The 20,140-nt window shown below is 46.5% G+C and overlaps 1 protein-coding gene across 3 annotated transcripts in view; it reads left to right on the top strand.

Moving 5' to 3' along the window:
- wdr91 (WD repeat domain 91) overlaps positions 1 to 20,140 on the top strand; it is a 35,200-nt gene that overhangs the window by 370 nt on the left and 14,690 nt on the right. Inside the window, exons 1-10 of one of the 3 annotated variants that reach the window (XM_036936782.1) lie at positions 6 to 141; positions 665 to 799; positions 3,934 to 4,113; positions 5,175 to 5,382; positions 6,472 to 6,554; positions 7,964 to 8,070; positions 9,495 to 9,666; positions 11,631 to 11,789; positions 16,203 to 16,417; positions 19,410 to 19,560. In XM_036936782.1, coding sequence (XP_036792677.1) covers positions 139 to 141; positions 665 to 799; positions 3,934 to 4,113; positions 5,175 to 5,382; positions 6,472 to 6,554; positions 7,964 to 8,070; positions 9,495 to 9,666; positions 11,631 to 11,789; positions 16,203 to 16,417; positions 19,410 to 19,560 — 1,413 coding nt within the window. In that variant the 5' untranslated portion in view covers positions 6 to 138. Of the gene's footprint in view, positions 1 to 5; positions 250 to 664; positions 800 to 3,933; positions 4,114 to 5,174; positions 5,383 to 6,471; positions 6,555 to 7,963; positions 8,071 to 9,494; positions 9,667 to 11,630; positions 11,790 to 16,202; positions 16,418 to 19,409; positions 19,561 to 20,140 lie in introns of those variants that run through there. The other 2 variants (XM_036936781.1, XM_036936780.1) reach the window with 2 other exon arrangements.

The following is a 20,140-nucleotide window of genomic DNA, read 5'->3' as shown; positions in this document are numbered from 1 at the left end:
GTAATGATGATTTATGTGTACATTAATAATTCGCGTGCAGTTATATTTTCTCTGTTTTCTTTCGTGTTTATTACTTGACTTACACGTGAGTGGTCCTCTGTAGCTCTGTTGGTAGAGCATTGCCATTGCAACGCGAGGATGGTGGGTTCGGTCCCCGTGATCACTCATACGTTACATGTGCATGCTTGCTAAAATGCCTATGTCTCACCGATAGTGTGAAGCATTTTGGTACACCATTCATTTCCAATGGTACGCGGCGTTTGTGTTGAGGCATTGCGTTGCAAGGCATATCTTGGATTTATCAAACTGTGTGCGTGAACGGCTTGACAGAAAAGGTAGCGGAAGGTGAATGTAAAACTGTCGGTGTGATCTAGGTGTACATGCGCAAAACGGTACGCAGCGTCAGCTGGAAATGTTTACAACAACAGTTCAACATTCACCTTCTGCTACCGTTTCTGTCAAGCCGTCTACAGCACACAGTTTGACGTATTACGTTTGATAAACCCAACGTCCTCACCACACGGAACGCACTGCAACGCAGCGTTTCATTGGAAAGGGATGTACTTCTGGTGGACCAAAACGCAATGTCTGTGTGATCGAGGAGTAAGTGGCTTTATATAGTATTAACCCGATCACACCGTTGTGTGTCATGTTGCTCTGACAGGGAGAGAGAAAGATGGGGTCAGCTGTCGAGAGGACGGATGAACATGTCCGAGAATACTTGATATATCGTGGTTTCACCGGCACACTGAAGCACCTCGACTCTGATATGAAAGCAGACAAGGAGAAAGGATTCAGAGTATGTATAAAACAGTGTATTTGAAGTCATTAACCATCCAGGTATTGCAAAACGCACAACAGCAGTAGCTTGTTCTCAGCATTGTCAAGACAACACAAACAGATGTGTGACCAGGCTATAGCAGTTGCTTATAGCCTTGTTACTCTGACCGATATAGATAGACATGTTAGAAGTTAGATCTTTGTATGTACACTATATATACAAAGGTATGTGGACATCCCCCCCCCCCCCCCCCTTCAAATTAGTGGATTTTACTATTTCTGCCACACCTGTTGCTGACATGTGTATAAAATCGAGCACACAGCCATGCAATCTCCATAGACAAACATTTGACAGTAGAATGATCTTACTGAAGAGTTCAGTGACTTTCAACGTGGCGCCGTCATAGGATGACATCTTTCCAACAAGTCAGTCCGTCAAATTTATGCCCTGCTAGAGCTGCACTGGTCAATTGTAAGTGCTGTTATTGTGAAGTGGAAATGTCTAGGAGCAACAGCGGCTCAGACGCGAAGTGGTAGGCCACACAAGCTCACAGAACGGGACCGCTGAAAAGCGTTTAAAAATTGTCAGTCCTCGGTTGCAACACTCACTACCAAGTTCCAAACTGCCTCTGGAAGCAACGTCAGCACAAGAACTGTTCGTTGGAAGCTTCATGAAATGGGTTTTCATGGCCAAGCAGCTGCACACAAGCCTAAGATCACCATGCGCAATGCCAAGCGTTGGGTGGAGTGGTGTAACGCTCGCTGCCATTGGTCTCTGGAGCAGTGGAAACACGTTCTCTGGAGTGATGAATCACGCTTCACCATCTGGCAGTCTGACGGATGAATCTGGGTTTGGCGGATGCCAGGAGAACACTACCTGCCCGGATGCTTAGTGCCAACTGTAAAGTTTGGTGGAGAAGGAATAATGGTCTGGGGTTGTTTTTAATCGTTCAGGCTCCTTCGTTCCAGTGAAGGGAAATCTAAACAGTACAGCATACAATGACATTCTAGGTGATTCTGTACTTTGGGGGAATTCCCCATCCTGTTTCAGCATGACAATACCCCGTGCACAAAACAAGGTCCATATAGAAATGGTTTTTCGAGATCAGTGTGGAAGAACTTGACTGGCCTGCACAGAGCCTTAACCTCAACCCTATCGAACACCTTTTGGAATGGTTTGGAACGCAGACTGCGAGCCAGGCCTAATCGCCTAACACCAATGCCAGACCTTACTAATGCTCTTGTGGCTGAATGGAAGCAAGTCCCTGCAGCAATGTTCCAACATCTAGTGGAAAGCCTTCCCAGAAGAGCGGAGGCTGTTATAGCAGCAATGTTCCAACATCTAGTGGAAAGCCTTCCCAGAAGAAGGCTTTCCTGTTATAGCAGCAATGTTCCAACATCTAGTGGAAAGTCTTCCCAGAAGAGTGGAGGCTGTTATAGTAGCAATGTTCCAACATCTAGTGGAAAGCCTTCCCAGAAGAGTGGAGGCTGTTATAGCAGCAATGTTCCAACATCTAGTGGAAAGCCTTCCCAGAAGAGTGGAGGCTGTTATAGCAGCAATGTTCCAACATCTAGTGGAAAGCCTTCCCAGAAGAGTGGAGGCTGTTATAGCAGCAAAGGGGAGGGGGACCAACTCCATATTAATGTCCATGATTTTGGAATGAGATGTTTGACGAGCAGATGGCCACATACTTTTGGCCATGTAGTGTTTATGTATATACCAGAGGAGGCATCTGAGGGGAGGACGGCTCATTTTAATGCCTGGAATGGAGTCAATGGACTGGAGTCTACCACATGGAAACCATGGTAACCATGTGTTGGATGTCTTTGACTCCGGTCCAGGCATTATTATGAGCCGTTCTCCCCTCAGATGCCTACACTGGTATATACAGTACCAAAAGTTTGGACACACCTACTCATTCAAGGGTTTTTATTTAGAGTAGAATAATAGTGAAGACATCAAAACTATGAAATAACACATATGGAATCATGCAGTAACCAAAAAAGTGTTAAACAAATAAAAATGTTTTTTTTATATTTGAGATCCTTCAAAGTAGCCATTCTTTGCCTTGATGACAGCTTTGCACACTCTTGGCATTTTCTCAACCAGCTTCATGAGGTAGTCACCTGGAATACTTTTCCAACAGTCTTGAAGAAGTTCCCACATATGCTGAGCACTTGTTTGCTGCTTTTCCTTCACTCTGCGGTCCAACTCATCCCAAACCATCTCAATTGGGTTGAGGTCAGGTGACTGTGGAGGACAGGTCATCTGATGCCGCACTCTCCTTCTTGGTCAAATAGCCCTTACACAGCCTGGAGGTGTGTTTTGGTCATTGTCCTGTTGACAAACAAATTATAGTCCCACTAAGCTCAAACCAGATGGGATGGTGTATCGCTGCAGAATGCTGTGGTAGCCATGCTGGTTAAGAGTGCCTTGAATTCGAAATAAATCACAGACAGTGTCACCAGCAAAGCACCATCACACCTCCTCCTCCATGCTTCGCGGTGGGAAATACACATGTGGAGATCATCTGTTCGCCTACTTTGCATCTCACACTTCTTTGATTACTACATGATTCCGTATGTTATTACATAGTTTTGATGTCTTCACTATTATTCTACAATGTAGAAAATAGTCAAACTAAAGAAAAACCCTGGAATAAGTAGGTGTGTCCAAACTTTTGACTGGTACTGTATATATATATATATATATATATATATATATATATATATATACACACACACACACACACACACACACACGAGGTACTTGTCAAAAACCTTCTGTTGTGTGTTTTTATCCCAGGTCAAACTTTAAATTATATCTAATTATATTTCACTTCATAATATTTAAGCAATAAAGCCTGAGGGGGTGTGGTATATGGCCAAGGACTGTTCTTATGCACGACGCAACGCGGAGTGCCTGGACACATCCCTTAGCCGTGGTATTTTGGTCATATACCACAAACCCCCGAGGTGCCTTATTGCTATGATAAACTGGTTACCAACGTAATTAGAACAGTAAAAAATAAATGTTATGTCATACCCGTGGTATACGTTCTGATATACCACTGCTTTCAGCCAATCAGCATTCAGGGCTCGAACCACCCGGTTTATAATAAGGTTTATTGGACTATACATATTTTTGTTCAGGTGGATAAGATCATTGATCAGCTTCAGCTGTTCATCCAGACCTTTGACCTGAATGGCCTGAAGGACTACTGGGGTTACCTGGACCGTAGACTGTTCTGTAGACTGGAAGACATCTACAGACCCACAGTCTCCAAACTACGGACCAGTCTCTTCAGATACTACGTTGTTTACACTGTACAGGTGCATATAGCCTTCTGTTGTTGTTGTTTTTGTTGTTCTTCTCTTGTTACTCAGACATTATGTGTGGATCGCCCAATGGTGTTGACTGATTATTGATATACATGTGGATCGCCCAATGGTTATTGATAAACAGCATGGCCTCTCCCTCCCTAACTCCTTCTCTACCTCTCTACCTCTCTTTGTCCCTCTCTCCCTCTATCTTCATCCCTCTCTCCCTCCCTCCCTAACTCCTTCTCTACCTCTCTCCCTCTCTTCGTCCCTCTCTCCCTCCCTCCCTAACTCCTTCTCTACCTCTCTTCATCCCTCTCTCCCTCTCTTCATCCCTCCTCCCTCTCTCCCTCTCTTCGTCCCTCTCTCCCTCTATTTTCATCCCTGTCTCCCTCCCTAACTCCCTCTCTACCTCTCTTCATCCCTCTCTCACTATCTTCATCCCTCTCTCCCTCCCTCCCTAACTCCTTCTCTACCTCTCTCCCTCTCTTCATCCCTTTCTCCCTCCCTCCCTAACTCCTTCTCTACCTCTCTCCCTCTCTTCATCCCTCCTCCCTCTCTCCCTCTCTTCGTCCCTCTCTCCCTCGATCTTCATCCCTCTCTCCCTCTATCTTCATCCCTCTCTCCCTCCCTCCCTAACTCCTTCTCTACCTCTCTCCCTCTCTTCATCCCTCCTCCCTCTCTCCCTCTATCTTCATCCCTCTCTCCCTCTATCTTCATCCCTCCTCCTTCTCTCCCTCTCACCTCATCCCTCCCTCTCTCTTCATCCCACCCCCCTCCTCTCTCCCCCCACTCCTTCTCTACCTCCCTCCCTCTCTCCTTATCCTTCCTCCCTCGCTCCCTCCCTCCCTCCTCTCTCTCCCTCCCTCCCTCCTCTCTTGCCCCACTCCTTCTCTATCTACCTCCCCCCTCCCTCCCTCCCTCCCTCCTCCCACCCTCCCTCCTCTCTCGCCCCACTCCTTCTCTACCTCCCTCACTCCTCTCTCCCTCCTCTCTCTCCCTCCCTTCCTTCTCTACCTCCCTCACCCCTCTCTCCCTCCTCTCTCTCCCTCCCTTCCTCTCTCTCCCTCCAGTTAAAGAACATAGAGAAGACACAGGAGTTTTTCCAGCGTCAGGCTCAGGAGCTGCAGGGCCAGCCGGAGTGGCGTGATTGGTTCATCCTGCCGTTTATGCCCGCCCCCGAGCAGAACCCCTTGTTCTCGCCGTACTTCTCCCGTCAGTGGTCTGACACCTTCCTGGTCTCACTGCACAACTTCCTCTCTGTGCTGTTCCAGTGCATGCATATCCTTTTGTTCTGTGGGCAAGACTACAGACACTCTAGACTACAGACACTCTAGACTACAGACACACGATGACTACAGACACTCTAGACACACGACACACGATGACTACAGACACTCTAGACTACAGACACTCTAGACTACAGACACACGATGATTACAGACACTCTAGACTACAGACACACGATGACTACAGACACACGATGACTACAGACACTCTAGACTACAGACACACAATGACTACAGTACTGACACTCTAGACTATAGACACTCTAGACTACAGTACAGACACTCTAGACTACAGACACTCTAGACTACAGACACGCTAGACTACAGACACGCTAGACTACAGACACTCTAGACTACAGTACAGACACTCTAGACTACAGACACTCTAGACTACAGACACGGTAGACTACAGACACTCTAGACTACAGACACTCTAGACTACAGACACTCTAGACTACAGACACACGATGACTACAGACACTCTAGACACACGACACACGATGACTACAGACACTCTAGACTACAGACACTCTAGACTACAGACACACGATGATTACAGACACTCTAGACTACAGACACACGATGACTACAGACACACGATGACTACAGTACTGACACTCTAGACTATAGACACTAGACTACAGTACAGACACTCTAGACTACAGACACTCTAGACTACAGACACGCTAGACTACAGACACTCTAGACTACAGTACAGACACTCTAGACTACAGACACGGTAGACTACAGACACTCTAGACTACAGACACTCTAGACTACAGACACTCTAGACTACAGACACTCTAGACTACAGACACTCTAGACTACAGTGCAGACACATGCTCTGAGGCTAGCCATCAGGGTAATATCAGGTCACTGTGTTTTTGCTTGTCTTGGGAGATGTCACGCTGCATCGGCATCACACCAGGTTGTGTCAACACAATCTCCAGATGTCGTAAAGAGGAACGTGGAATCCTTTCAAAACAAGGAAGTAAACGGCAACGTAACAATGTCCATTTTAAACGTCAACAAAACTATACATACTATCCTTGGAGTAGTTTCTTCCTTGACAGCAAACCACCGCAGCCTGTGCTCCTGAGCTTTGACTCTGAAGTCCAGAGGACCACTTGTCTACAGGAGGAGAATGATCAGCTCAGACACATGGTCTGTTTTCTCATCTAATAACGGGTCATATCCTTGCGAGCCAGTTTGTGCTTAATACCGAAAAAGTTTGAAACCAAGACACTCAACATTGATTTACTTCCTGTACAGCCCCACGGGGTATACTCATACCAACGTTGTTTAGGAGTGTGACAGTTACTTCACAGTTTACAGTTGGTTATTTACAGGAATCACTTGTTAAGTCTCTCCGTTTCCAAAACTGTGGCACATACTGCTTCCCTCACGAGGAAGTCTCAAAGGGCCTAAGGATGGCTGCTAAAGCTCTCTCTCTCCCTCTCTCTCTTCTCTGCCCCCTCTCCCTCTCTCTCTCTCTCTCTCTTCTCTGCCCTCTCTCTCTCCCTCTCTCTCTTCTCTGCCCCCCCTCTCTCTCTCTCTCTCTGTCTCTCTCTCTTCTCTGCCCCCCCTCTCTCTCTCTCTCTCTGTCTCTCTCTCTTCTCTGCCCCCCCTCTCTCTCTCTCTCTCTGTCTCTCTCTCTTCTCTGCCCCCCCTCTCTCTCTCTTTCTCTGTCTCTCTCTCTCTCTCTCTCTCTCTCTCTCTTCTCTGCCCCCTCTCCCTCTCTCTCTCTCTCTCTCTCTCTTCTCTGCCCTCTCTCTCTCCCTCTCTCTCTTCTCTGCCCCCCCTCTCTCTCTCTCTCTCTCTCTCCCTCTCTCTCTCTCTCTCCCTCTCTCTCTTCTCTGCCCCCTCTCTCTCTCTCTCTCTCTCTCTCTCTTCTCTGCCCCCTCTCCCTCTCTCTCTCTCTCTCTCCCTCCCTCTCTCTCTTCTCTGCACCCTCGCTCTCTTTCTCTCTTCCCATCTCTACCCCCCCCTCTCTCTCTCTTCCCATCTCTACCCCCCTCTCTCTCTCTCTCTTTCTCTCTTCCCATCTCTACCCCCCCTCTCTCTCTTCCCATCTCTACCCCCCTCTCTCTCTCTCTCTCTTTCTCTCTTCCCATCTCTACCCCCCCTCTCTCTCTTCCCATCTCTACCCCCCCCCTCTCTCTCTCTCTTTCTCTCTTCCCATCTCTACCCCCCTCTCTCTCTCTCTTCCCATCTCTACCCCCCCTCTCTCTCTCTTTCTCTCTCCCCATCTCCACCCCCCCTCTCTCTCTCTCTCTCTCTCTCTCTCTCTCTCTGTCTCTCCCTTCCCATCTCTACCCCCTCTCTCTCTTTCTCTCTTCCCATCTCTACCCCCCCCCCTCTCTCTCTCTCTTCCCATCTTTGCCCCCCCTCTCTCTCTCTCGCTCTCTCTCTTCCCATCTTTGCCCCCCCTCTCTCTCTCTCTCTTCCCATCTCTACCCCCCCCCCTCTCTCTCTCTCTCTCTGTCTCTTCCCATCTCTACCCCCCCTTCTCTCTCTCTCTCTTCCCATCTCTACCCCCCCCCTCTCTCTCTCTGTCTCTTCCCTGCCTCCAGCTATTTTCCCTGCAGGGAGAGGCTAAACTCAAGAAGCAGGAAGAGATGGTGCATCACAAACTCCCCCCCTACGTACAAAACATGGACCGCCTCGGAGACACTGAGCTGTGAGGACTAACTTTGAGCTTGGATTGACCCACTTTGGGGTTGAAGGGAGGGCTTTTAGTGAAGGTTTTAATAATTGTATGATATAGTTATTTGGTTTGTATTTTCTCCTCTTTGTACGATACTGTAGATGTATAATTTAACCAATATAATATATATTAAAACTGTTTTAATGTGTTAACGTATGAATAAGGACGATGAATAAACAATTCACCCTGAATTGTTGTTTTTCCACCATGATTAGTTTCAGTTGTTCTGTCTATTTGCTCTTTCCTGGGATGCACAGCTCCGGCCCTTGAGGGCCCCAGTGGCTGCTGGGATGCACAGCTCCGGCCCATGAGGGCCCCAGTGGCTGCTGGGATGCACAGCTCCGGCCCATGAGGGCCCCAGTGGCTGCTGGGATGCACAGCTCCGGCCCTTGAGGGCCCCAGTGGCTGCTGGGATGCACAGCTCCGGCCCTTGAGGGCCCCAGTGGCTGCTGGGATGCATAGCTCTGGCCCTTGAGGGCCCCAGTGGCTGCTGGGATGCACCGCTCAGGCCCTTGAGGGCCTCAGTGGCTGCTGGGATGTCTGGAGCCCTGGGCCTGCATTCATAAAGTTTCTCCGAGTAGAAGTGCTGATGTGTGATCAGGTCCCCCCCCCCCCCCCCCCCCCTCCATCTTATTAATACGATTGAAAAGACAAAACTGATCCTAGATCAGCATTCCTACTCTTGAGACGCTTTTGGGGACACGGGCCTTGGTATGAAGGGCCTTGGTGGACTCCTGTCAGGGTTTGGCTTTGGGAATACAATACCAAACACTGTGTAGAAAAGGAACCACAACACAACGCTGTCTGAGGACATTTACAGCTAGTCTGTAGTTTGGTCTGTAGTTTGTAACGTGAAACAGTCTATTTAACAAAGCAAATGGCTCGCAAAAAAGGTAGGAACCACTCATGAAGCTTAAACGCACCACTTAGCAAAGAAGTCCAGTTTTAAGAGACTCGTTGGAAACTGAATCAAAAAAAGGTCTTCAGACAAGAAATCTAGTATCTGTATTTTCTCACGGCGCTTTCCATTTTCTTTCAGAACAGTCTTGGCTTGTCTCCCAAATAGACCTTGTTTACTCGCTAGGCACACAACAGCACATGGTAACTGATAGTTAATTGAGTTTTACAGTTGTGAGTGGACCTGCACACAGCATCAGCGAAGAATGGGGTTTTAAAAAAGCAGCTGAGGTATCTGATATCTCTAAATGTTGAATCCATCTTATTGATGACAACTTTTTAACCACTTTGGTGTTCATCGCCTCTCATACCTCTACACAGAGATCTGCTTGATTCACGTTTGATTCACATTTGATTCATGTTTGATTCCCGCTTGATTCATGTATGACTAAATGTTTGATTCATGTTTGATTCACATTTGATTCGTCTGTCCTCCACAGGGACCTGGTGACGAGCCAGCGTAACCCCGCCCTCACCACCACCCCTTCCAGGAACTTCTTCTCTACATTCCTGCCCCAGGCCAGACGGGTACCTGGCAAGATGCCTCGAGGACCTCCTGGGTCCTCGCCAACACAGGCCACGCTGGGACGCAAGGACACCGCAGCCAATCAAGTGAGGCCATATGTTCTTCCGGAAATTAGGCCGTTTTTTGTTTTTTTCTGTGGGGGGGGGCATCCCTTGAGACTGAGACGCTGGACATAGACCCTCAGGGATGCGTTTTAAGGGGCTAGATAAAGTTTCTGTGGAAAATCCCTTCCACTCACTGTTTGTGCCATACTGTTCTTGGATAACTGTTACTCAAGTGGCTTTAAACTTTTACCAATATTTAGCCGTTTACACCATTTATGACATGACTAGTGGTATGTATTTTTCAGTATTTACAGTTGGTATCATACGGTAAGTATTCACCCCCCTTGGGATTTTTTTTTCCGCATTTGGTTGCATTTTCAAATTGGGATTACATTTTTTTGGAGGGGGTGGGGGGGGGGGGGGGGGGGGGGGGGTCATTGATCGACACAAAATACAAAATGATTACAAAAATTTAAAACTAAAATATAGTCTTTGCATAAGTATTCACCCCCCTTTGTTTAGGCAAACTTAACTTAGTTCAGGTGAAACATTTTGGCTTAATACGTTGTGAAACAATAAGTTTACATAATAAGTTTACATAATAAGTTTACATAATAAGTTTACATAATAAGTTGTGAAATAATACCTTTACATAATACGTTGTGAAACAATAAGTTTACATAATAAGTTTACATAATAAGTTGTGAAGTAATACCTTTACATAATACGTTGTGAAACAATAAGTTTACATAATAAGTTTACATAATAAGTTTACATAATAAGTTTACATAATAAGTTGTGAAGTAATACCTTTACATAATACGTTCCATGGACATTGTTTTTGAATGCCTTTCCTCTGTCCATACATACACCATCTGTATGGCTCTTCAGTCAAGTTTTTGAATTTCAAGGACAGATTCAACAACAAATGACCAACAAGCTTTTTTTTTCTCGAAAAGCCTCATAAAGAATGGCAGTGATTTGGTAGATGGGTAACAATAACAAATCAGACATTTTGAATATGTCTTTAAGCGCGTTCAAAGTTAATAACGATGCTGTGGATGACGTATTGAACTCGCCAGACACATCAGAGATACAGTCGTCCTCAGAGATGTCACCAGGAAGACATTGGTGACTTTAAAACAGCTACAGGCTATGATGGGAGAGAACTGAGGATGGATCAACGACCTTGTAACGAGAAAAATTCAGATTTACAGAATACAAATATTCCAAAACATGCAACAAGGCACCAAAGTAATACAAATAAATATACTATTAGGCCTAAATTCAGAGTTTAATGTTTGGGGTAAATCCAACAAAACACATCACTGAGGAACTGCCTCCTTATTTTAAAGCATGGTGATGGCTGCGTCATGTTATGGGTATACTTGTCATCGGCAAATACTGGGGAGTTTTTCAGGATAAAAATAATCGGAATGGAGCTTAAGCGCAGGCAAAATCCGAGAGGAAAACCTTTTTCAGTCTGCTTTCCACCAGACACTGGGAGATGAATTCACCTTTCAGCAGGACAATAACCTAAAACACAAGACCAAATATACACTGGAGTTGCTTACCAAGAAGACAGTGAATGTTCCTCAGTGTCCTTGTTACAGTTTTGGTTTAAATCTGCTTGAAAATCTATGGCAAGACTTGAAAATGTCTGTCTAGCCATGATCCCCATCATCTTGACCGTGCTTGAAGAAATGGGGAAATAATGGGAAGATATTGGGAAAATAATACAGTATACAGTATTAATGTTTATTATACAGTATTAATGTTTATTATACAGTATTATTGTTTATTTTTCATTAATCATTACAGAGTATTTTGTGTAGATTGTTGACAATTTTTTAAAATACATTTCAATCCCAATTTGTAACACAATAAAATGTGTGTGTGTGGGGGGGGGGGGGGGGGGGGTAAATACTTATGATGGGGTGTCTTTGATTACAGACTTAACTGTGTTTTGGAAAACAAACCGCTTTCATGTCTCTTATTCTGTGAAGCCCAAGGACCCAGTAGCGGCCTCCAAGGAGCCCAGGCCGGTCTGTAGCGCTGGGGGAACCAGTGATCAGCAGGCTGGGTCTACTTCCCACCCCAGACAGAGACGACACCAGGACCACGAGAAGGAAAGGAAGGAGCTCTTCTCCAAGCCACAAATTCAGGTTTCACCTACTGTATTACTAAGGAAAGGATGTTGCCTAGTGGACATATTTAGAATTTAATTCCACTTTCTGTTACCAAGTTCCTGGCTTACATTTACGTGCTTTCCCTCCTTTAATAAAGCCATAGAAGTATAATGACATTCTATTTACATGTTACATTCTAAAGAGGTCAATTGGAATGACCAAAACAATGGAAATACCATGGCAACGCCATTCAAGTTTTATCGTTACATGCACATTAGAGTGAAAGGCCTTTGTTGTCCTCTCTAAACCCGACAGCAGTAACCAATAACAATGTATTACTAAAAATAACACACAGTAGAACAAAAACACATGACTGGGAATCGGAGTTGATTCGATATGACTGGGAATCGGAGTTGATTCGACATGACTGGGAATCGGAGTTGATTCGATATGACTGGGAATCGGAGTTGATTCGACATGACTGGGAATCGGAGTTGATTCGACATGACTGGGAATCGGAGTTGATTTGACATGACTGGGAATCGGAGTTGATTTGACATGACTGGGAATCGGAGTTGATTCGATATGACTGGGAATCGGAGTTGATTCGATATGACTGGGAATCGGAGTTGATTCGACATGACTGGGAATCGGAGTTGATTTGACATGACTGGGAATCGGAGTTGATTCGACATGACTGGGAATCGGAGTTGGTTTAACATGACTGGGAATCGGAGTTGATTCGATATGACTGGGAATCGGAGTTGATTCGACATGACTGGGAATCGGAGTTGATTCGACATGACTGGGAATCGGAGTTGATTCGACATGACTGGGAATCGGAGTTGATTCGACATGACTGGGAATCGGAGTTGATTTGACATGACTGGGAATCGGAGTTGATTCGACATGACTGGGAATCGGAGTTGATTCGACATGACTGGGAATCGGAGTTGATTCGACATGACTGGGAATCGGAGTTGATTTGACATGACTGGGAATCGGAGTTGATTTGACATGACTGGGAATCGGAGTTGATTCGACATGACTGGGAATCGGAGTTGATTCGACATGACTGGGAATCGGAGTTGATTCGACATGACTGGGAATCGGAGTTGGTTTGACATGACTGGGAATCGGAGTTGATTCGACATGACTGGGAATCGGAGTTGATTTGACATGACTGGGAATCGGAGTTGATTTGACATGACTGGGAATCGGAGTTGATTTGACATGACTGGGAATCGGAGTTGATTTGACATGACTGGGAATCGGAGTTGATTCGACATGACTGGGAATCGGAGTTGATTCGACATGACTGGGAATCGGAGTTGGTTTGACATGACTGGGAATCGGAGTTGATTTGACATGACTGGGAATCGGGAGTTGATTCGACATGACTGGGAATCGGAGTTGATTCGACATGACTGGGAATCGGAGTTGATTTGACATGACTGGGAATCGGAGTTGATTCGACATGACTGGGAATCGGAGTTGATTCGACATGACTGGGAATCGGAGTTGATTCGACATGACTGGGAATCGGAGTTGATTCTACATGACTGGGAATCGGAGTTGATTCGACATGACTGGGAATCGGAGTTGATTCGACATGACTGGGAATCGGAGTTGGTTTGACATGACTGGGAATCGGAGTTGATTCGACATGACTGGGAATCGGAGTTGGTTTGACATGACTGGGAATCGGAGTTGATTTGACATGACTGGGAATCGGAGTTGGTTTGACATGACTGGGAATCGGAGTTGATTTGACATGACTGGGAATCGGAGTTGATTTGACATGACTGGGAATCGGAGTTGATTTGACATGACTGGGAATCGGAGTTGATTCGACATGACTGGGAATCGGAGTTGATTCGACATGACTGGGAATCGGAGTTGATTCGACATGACTGGGAATCGGAGTTGATTCGACGTGACTGGGAATCGGAGTTGATTCGACGTGACTGGGAATCGGAGTTGATTCGACGTGACTGGGAATCGGAGTTGATTCGACATGACTGGGAATTGGAGTTGATTCGACACGACTGGGAATCGGAGTTGATTCGACATAACTGTGTTTTATCAGTTTCTGTATGAAAACATTTAGCACACTAGATGACAGTAGCTATAGCAAGGAGCTATAGCAGCACACAAGTAGACTCCAAATGCATGCTGGGCCGGCATGCCCTGAGCTCCTGAAGTGAGTGCTACTGGAGAGAAATTGGAGCAGGCGAGAAGACCGATCTCCAGCCTTTGGGAATCTCGCTCCAGTGAAATCGGGCACGTTCCGCTCCTCGCTCCGCTCACATACTCTGCTGAGAATACAGATATGCATCTGTTAGTTACAGAGACTTAAAGAAGGGTAGGGACGTGGAATCAGAAAGCCAGTCACTGACCACCATTTGCCTCATGCAGCGCGACACATCTCCTTCACATAGAGTTGATCAGGCTGTTGATTGTGGCCTGTGGAATGTTGTCCCGCTCCTCTTCGGTGGCTGTGCGAAGTCGCTGGATATTGGCGGGAACTGGAACACGCTGTCGTACACGTCGATCCAGAGCATCCCAAACATGTTCAATGGGTGACATGTCTGGTGAGTATGCAGGCCATAGAAGAACTGGGAAGGAAATGTTCAGCTTCCAGGAATTGTGTACCGATCCTTCCGACATGGGGTCGTGCATTATCATGCTGAAACACGAGTTGATGAATGGCACAACAATGGGGCACTCTGTTCACAACGTTGACATCAGCAAACCACTCGCCCAAACGACGCCATACACATGGTCTGCGGTTGTGAGATGTGGAGGTTCTGGGTTGGCGTGGTTACACGTGGTCTGCGGTTGTGAGATGTGGAGGTTCTGGGTTGGCGTGGTTACACGTAGTCTGCGGTTGTGAGATGTGGAGGTTCTGGGTTGGCGTGGTTACACGTGGTCTGCGGTTGTGAGATGTGGAGGTTCTGGGTTGGCGTGGTTACACGTAGTCTGCGGTTGTGAGATGTGGAGGTTCTGGGTTGGCGTGGTTACACGTGGTCTGCGGTTGTGAGATGTGGAGGTTCTGGGTTGGCGTGGTTACACGTGGTCTGCGGTTGTGAGGCCGGTTGGACGTACTGCCAAATTCTCTAAAATGACGTTGAAGGTGACTTATGGTAGAGAAATTAACATTGCATTCTCTGGCAACAGCTTTGGTGCACATTCCTATTGTGATGTCATTATGGGGTATTGTGATGTCATTATGAGGTATTGTGATGTCATTATGAGGTATTGTGATGTCATTATGGGGTATTGTAATGTCATTATGGGGTATTGTGATGTCATTATGGGATATTGTGATGTCATTATGGGGTATTGTAATGTTATTATGGGGTATTGTGTGTAGATTGATGAGGGGGGGGGACTATTTAATACATTTTAGAATAAGGCTGTACTTTCCAAATGCACTGTAGTGAAACAACTGATTAAAAAAAAGGATTTCCCCGAACAAAAAATACCTCTACCCCCTACAAGTGTTGTCCATGTACTATAACCCACATAAGAATTCACACGAGACACGCTGTAACCTGCACATAGTCTACATAGGCTACTTGATGACCAGTGGACCTGCAGTCTTAAGCTATTGTAACCTACAATCACAGCTTCCAGCTGCCGACTGGCAGCCATTTTAAATATTATATAGACATTCAAATCCTCCTGTTGCAGGATTATTTTCCCCCTGTGACGAAATGGGTCAAATTAAGATCCCACGTCTGTATATGGGGTCTGAAGGGAAGTATGGGAAGTATGGGAAGTATGGGAAGTAGGGAAGTATGGGAAGTTGGGAAGTAGTGAAGTATGGGAAGTATGGGAAGTGGGCAAGTATGGAAGTATGGAAGTATGGGAAGTATGGGAAGTAGGGAAGTAGGGAAGTAGGGAAGTATGGGAAGTAGGGAAGTAGGGAAGTAGGGAAGTATGGGAAGTAGTGAAGTATGGGAAGTAGGGAAGTAGGGAAGTAGGGAAGTAGTGAAGTAGGGAAGTATGGGAAGTATGGAAGTATGGGAAGTTGTGAAGTATGTGAAGTATGGGAAGTAGGGAAGTATGGGAAGTATGGGAAGTAGGGAAGTATGGGAAGTTGGGAAGTAGTGAAGTATGGGAAGTAGGGAAGTAGGGAAGTATGGGAAGTAGGGAAGTATGGGAAGTAGTGAAGTAAGCAAGTATGGGAAGTAGGGAAGTATGGGAAGTAGGGAAGTATGGAAGTAGGGAAGTATGGAAGTAGGGAAGTAGGGAAGTAGGGAAGTATGGGAAGTAGGGAAGTATGGGAAGTAGTGAAGTAAGCAAGTATGGGAAGTAGGGAAGTTGGGAAGTAGGGGAAGTATGGGAAGTAGGGAAGTAGTGAAGTATAGGAAGTAGTGAAGTATGGGAGGGATTCCTGGCTGTATTATCAGGAAGCTAAATCCGTCTCGTCTCTTCTTTCAGGTGCCTGAGAAGAGAGGGGAGAGTGGGGACCCAGAGCCTCAACTTGAGGGGGGGACCACCAGCAGTGACCCGATAGACCCTCCTCCTCCCCCCAGCCAGACACATGTCAGCGGGGAGGGACAGAGGGGTACAGGGGTGCTGGGGGTGGAACATCCCTTCATCAAGCTCAGTCAGGAAGAGTACGGAGAGCATCACTCCTCGATCATGTACTGCAGGTAGGACATCACCACGACGACACATTGAACACCTGTTACAGTCAGTGTCTAGTGGAGTGGAACTCCTGATGAACATTATTGATCTACTACAGTAATCAGACATATTGATCACCGGGATATACTGAGTAATCAGACATATTGATCGCCGGGATATACTGAGTAATCAGACATACTGATCACCGGGATATACTGAGTAATCAGACATATTGATCGCCGGGATATACTGAGTAATCAGACATATTGATCGCCGGGATATACTGAGTAATCAGACATACTGATCACCGGGATATACTGAGTAATCAGACATATTGATCGCCGGGATATACTGAGTAATCAGACATATTGATCACCGGGATATACTGAGTAATCAGACATATTGATCACCGGGATATACTGAGTAATCAGACATATTGATCGCCGGGATATACTGAGTAATCAGACATATTGATCACCGGGATATACTGAGTAATCAGACATATTGATCACCGGGATATACTGAGTAATCAGACATATTGATCACCGGGATATACTGAGTAATCAGACATATTGATCACCGGGATATACTGAGTAATCAGACATATTGATCACCGGGATATACTGAGTACACTTTCCAGTGTTAGATATCTGTTCTCCTTACTGAGCCAAACAGATCTGTACTGCCCTGGTTACACATCCACCATAGTAACAGAGCTGTACTGCCCTGGTTACACATCCACCATAGTAACAGAGCTGTACTGCCCTGGTTACACATCCACCATAGTAACAGAGCTGTACTGCCCTGGTTACACATCCACCATAGTAACAGAGCTGTACTGCCCTGGTTACACATCCACCATAGTAACAGAGCTGTACTGCCCTGGTTACACATCCACCATAGTAACAGAGCTGTACTGCCCTGGTTACACATCCACCATAGTAACAGAGCTGTACTGCCCTGGTTACACATCCACCATAGTAACAGAGCTGTACTGCCCTGGTTACACATCCACCATAGTAACAGAGCTGTACTGCCCTGGTTACACATCCACCATAGTAACAGAGCTGTACTGCCCTGGTTACACATCCACCATAGTAACAGAGCTGTACTGCCCTGGTTACACATCCACCATAGTAACAGAGCTGTACTGCCCTGGTTACACATCCACCATAGTAACAGAGCTGTACTGCCCTGGTTACACATCCACCATAGTAACAGAGCTGTACTGCCCTGGTTACACATCCACCATAGTAACAGAGCTGTACTGCCCTGGTTACACATCCACCATAGTAACAGAGCTGTACTGCCCTGGTTACACATCCACCATAGTAACAGAGCTGTACTGCCCTGGATACACATCCACCATAGTAACAGAGCTGTACTGCCCTGGTTACACATCCACCATAGTAACAGAGCTGTACTGCCCTGGTTACACATCCACCATAGTAACAGAGCTGTACTGCCCTGGTTACACATCCACCATAGTAACAGAGCTGTACTGCCCTGGTTACACATCCACCATAGTAACAGAGCTGTACTGCCCTGGTTACATATCCACCATAGTAACAGAGCTGTACTGCCCTGGTTACACATACACCATAGTAACAGATCTGTACTGCCCTGGTTACACATCCACCATAGTAACAGAGCTGTACTACCCTGGTTACACATCCACCATAGTAACAGAGCTGTACTACCCTAGTTACATATCCACCATAGTAACAGAGCTGTACTACCCTGGTTACATATCCACCATAGTAACAGAGCTGTACTACCCTGGTTACACATCCACCATAGTAACAGAGCTGTACTGCCCTGGTTACACATCCACCATAGTAACAGAGCTGTACTGCCCTGGTTACACATCCACCATAGTAACAGAGCTGTACTGCCCTGGTTACACATCCACCATAGTAACAGAGCTGTACTGCCCTGGTTACACATCCACCATAGTAACAGAGCTGTACTGCCCTGGTTACATATCCACCATAGTAACAGAGCTGTACTGCCCTGGTTACACATACACCATAGTAACAGATCTGTACTGCCCTGGTTACACATCCACCATAGTAACAGAGCTGTACTACTCTGGTTACACATCCACCATAGTAACAGAGCTGTACTACCCTGGTTACATATCCACCATAGTAACAGAGCTGTACTACCCTGGTTACACATCCACCATAGTAACAGAGCTGTACTACCCTGGTTACACATCCACCATAGTAACAGAGCTGTACTGCCCTGGTTACACATCCACCATAGTAACAGAGCTGTACTGCCCTGGTTACACATCCACCATAGTAACAGAGCTGTACTGCCCTGGTTACACATCCACCATAGTAACAGAGCTGTACTGCCCTGGTTACACATCCACCATAGTAACAGAGCTGTACTGCCCTGGTTACACATCCACCATAGTAACAAAGCTGTACTGCCCTGGTTACACATCCACCATAGTAACAGAGCTGTACTGCCCTGGTTACACATCCACCATAGTAACAAAGCTGTACTGCCCTGGCCATGGAACCATGCTGGAAAGGACAATGTGAATATAAACTATCCGAGTTGGAAGTGGTGTTGGAGGGCCAGTAGGAGACACTCTTTCCTCTCGTTTTAAAATATATATATATCCCAATGCCCCAGGGCAGTGATTGGGGACATTGCCCTGTGTAAGGGTGCTGTCTTTCGGATGGGGCGTTAAAAGGGTGTCCTGACTCTCTGAGGTCATTAAAGATCCCACGGCACTTATCGTAAGAGTAGGGGTGTTAACCCCGGTGTCCTGTCTAAATTCTAAATCTGGCCCCTCAAACCACCACGATCGCCTAATCATCCCCAGCTTACAATTGGCTCATTCATCCTTGTAACTACTCCCTAGGTCTTTGTAGTAAAATGAGAATGTGTTCTCAGTCAAATAAAAGACACAACACGGTACGGTTCAATGTTCTGAAAAGGGTGTTAATGAGGTTCAGCTCCGTCGTGTACGTTCACTGTGTCTCCTGTCTCCGGTCCCAGGGTGGACTGCTCAGGGAGGAGGGTAGCCAGTTTGGACGTGGACGGGGTCATCAAGGTGTGGTCCTTCAACCCCATCATGCAGACCAAGGCCACCATCATGTCCAAGTCCCCTCTGCTGTCCCTGGAGTGGGCCACCAAGCCCGACAGACTGGTATGACCTCTGACCTCAACTAGGCCTAGAATATTTTTTTTTTAGGGGGCAAGGCCATTTGGCCTTCAAGAGGTAGCCAATCATCTTTCCAGGGCACCAAGGGGCCTCTGCTAGGGCACCAAGGGTATCTGCTAAGGCACCAAGGGTATCTGCTAGGGTACCAAGGCCTTCTGCTAGGGCACCAAGGCCTTCTGCTAGGGCACCAAGGGGTATCTGCCAGGGCACCAAGGGGCCTCTGCTAGGGCACCAAGGGGCCTCTGCTAGGGCACCAAAGGGCCTCTGCTAGGGCACCAAGGGGCCTCTGCTAGGGCAACAAGGGGCCTCTGCTAGGGCACCAAGGGGCCTCTGCTAGGGCACCAAGGGTATCAGCTAGGGCACCACGGCCCTCTGATAGGGCACCAAGGGTACCTGCTAGGGCACCACGGCCCTCTGATAGGGCACCAAGGCCATAACCCAAATAGCAAATTAAATTGATTTGAAAGCCAAAAACAGTAGCTATTCTGTTAAGAAAAATATAAGTGTATGTAAACGTCCATAAATAATGATCCTACATGTTGAAGTGTAGGTGGACAGCCTATTG

This window comes from Oncorhynchus mykiss, chromosome 12 (assembly GCF_013265735.2).
Source record: "Oncorhynchus mykiss isolate Arlee chromosome 12, USDA_OmykA_1.1, whole genome shotgun sequence".
In the NCBI taxonomy this organism is placed as follows: domain Eukaryota; kingdom Metazoa; phylum Chordata; class Actinopteri; order Salmoniformes; family Salmonidae; genus Oncorhynchus; species Oncorhynchus mykiss.
This window is presented reverse-complemented; position numbering and strand designations above follow the sequence as displayed.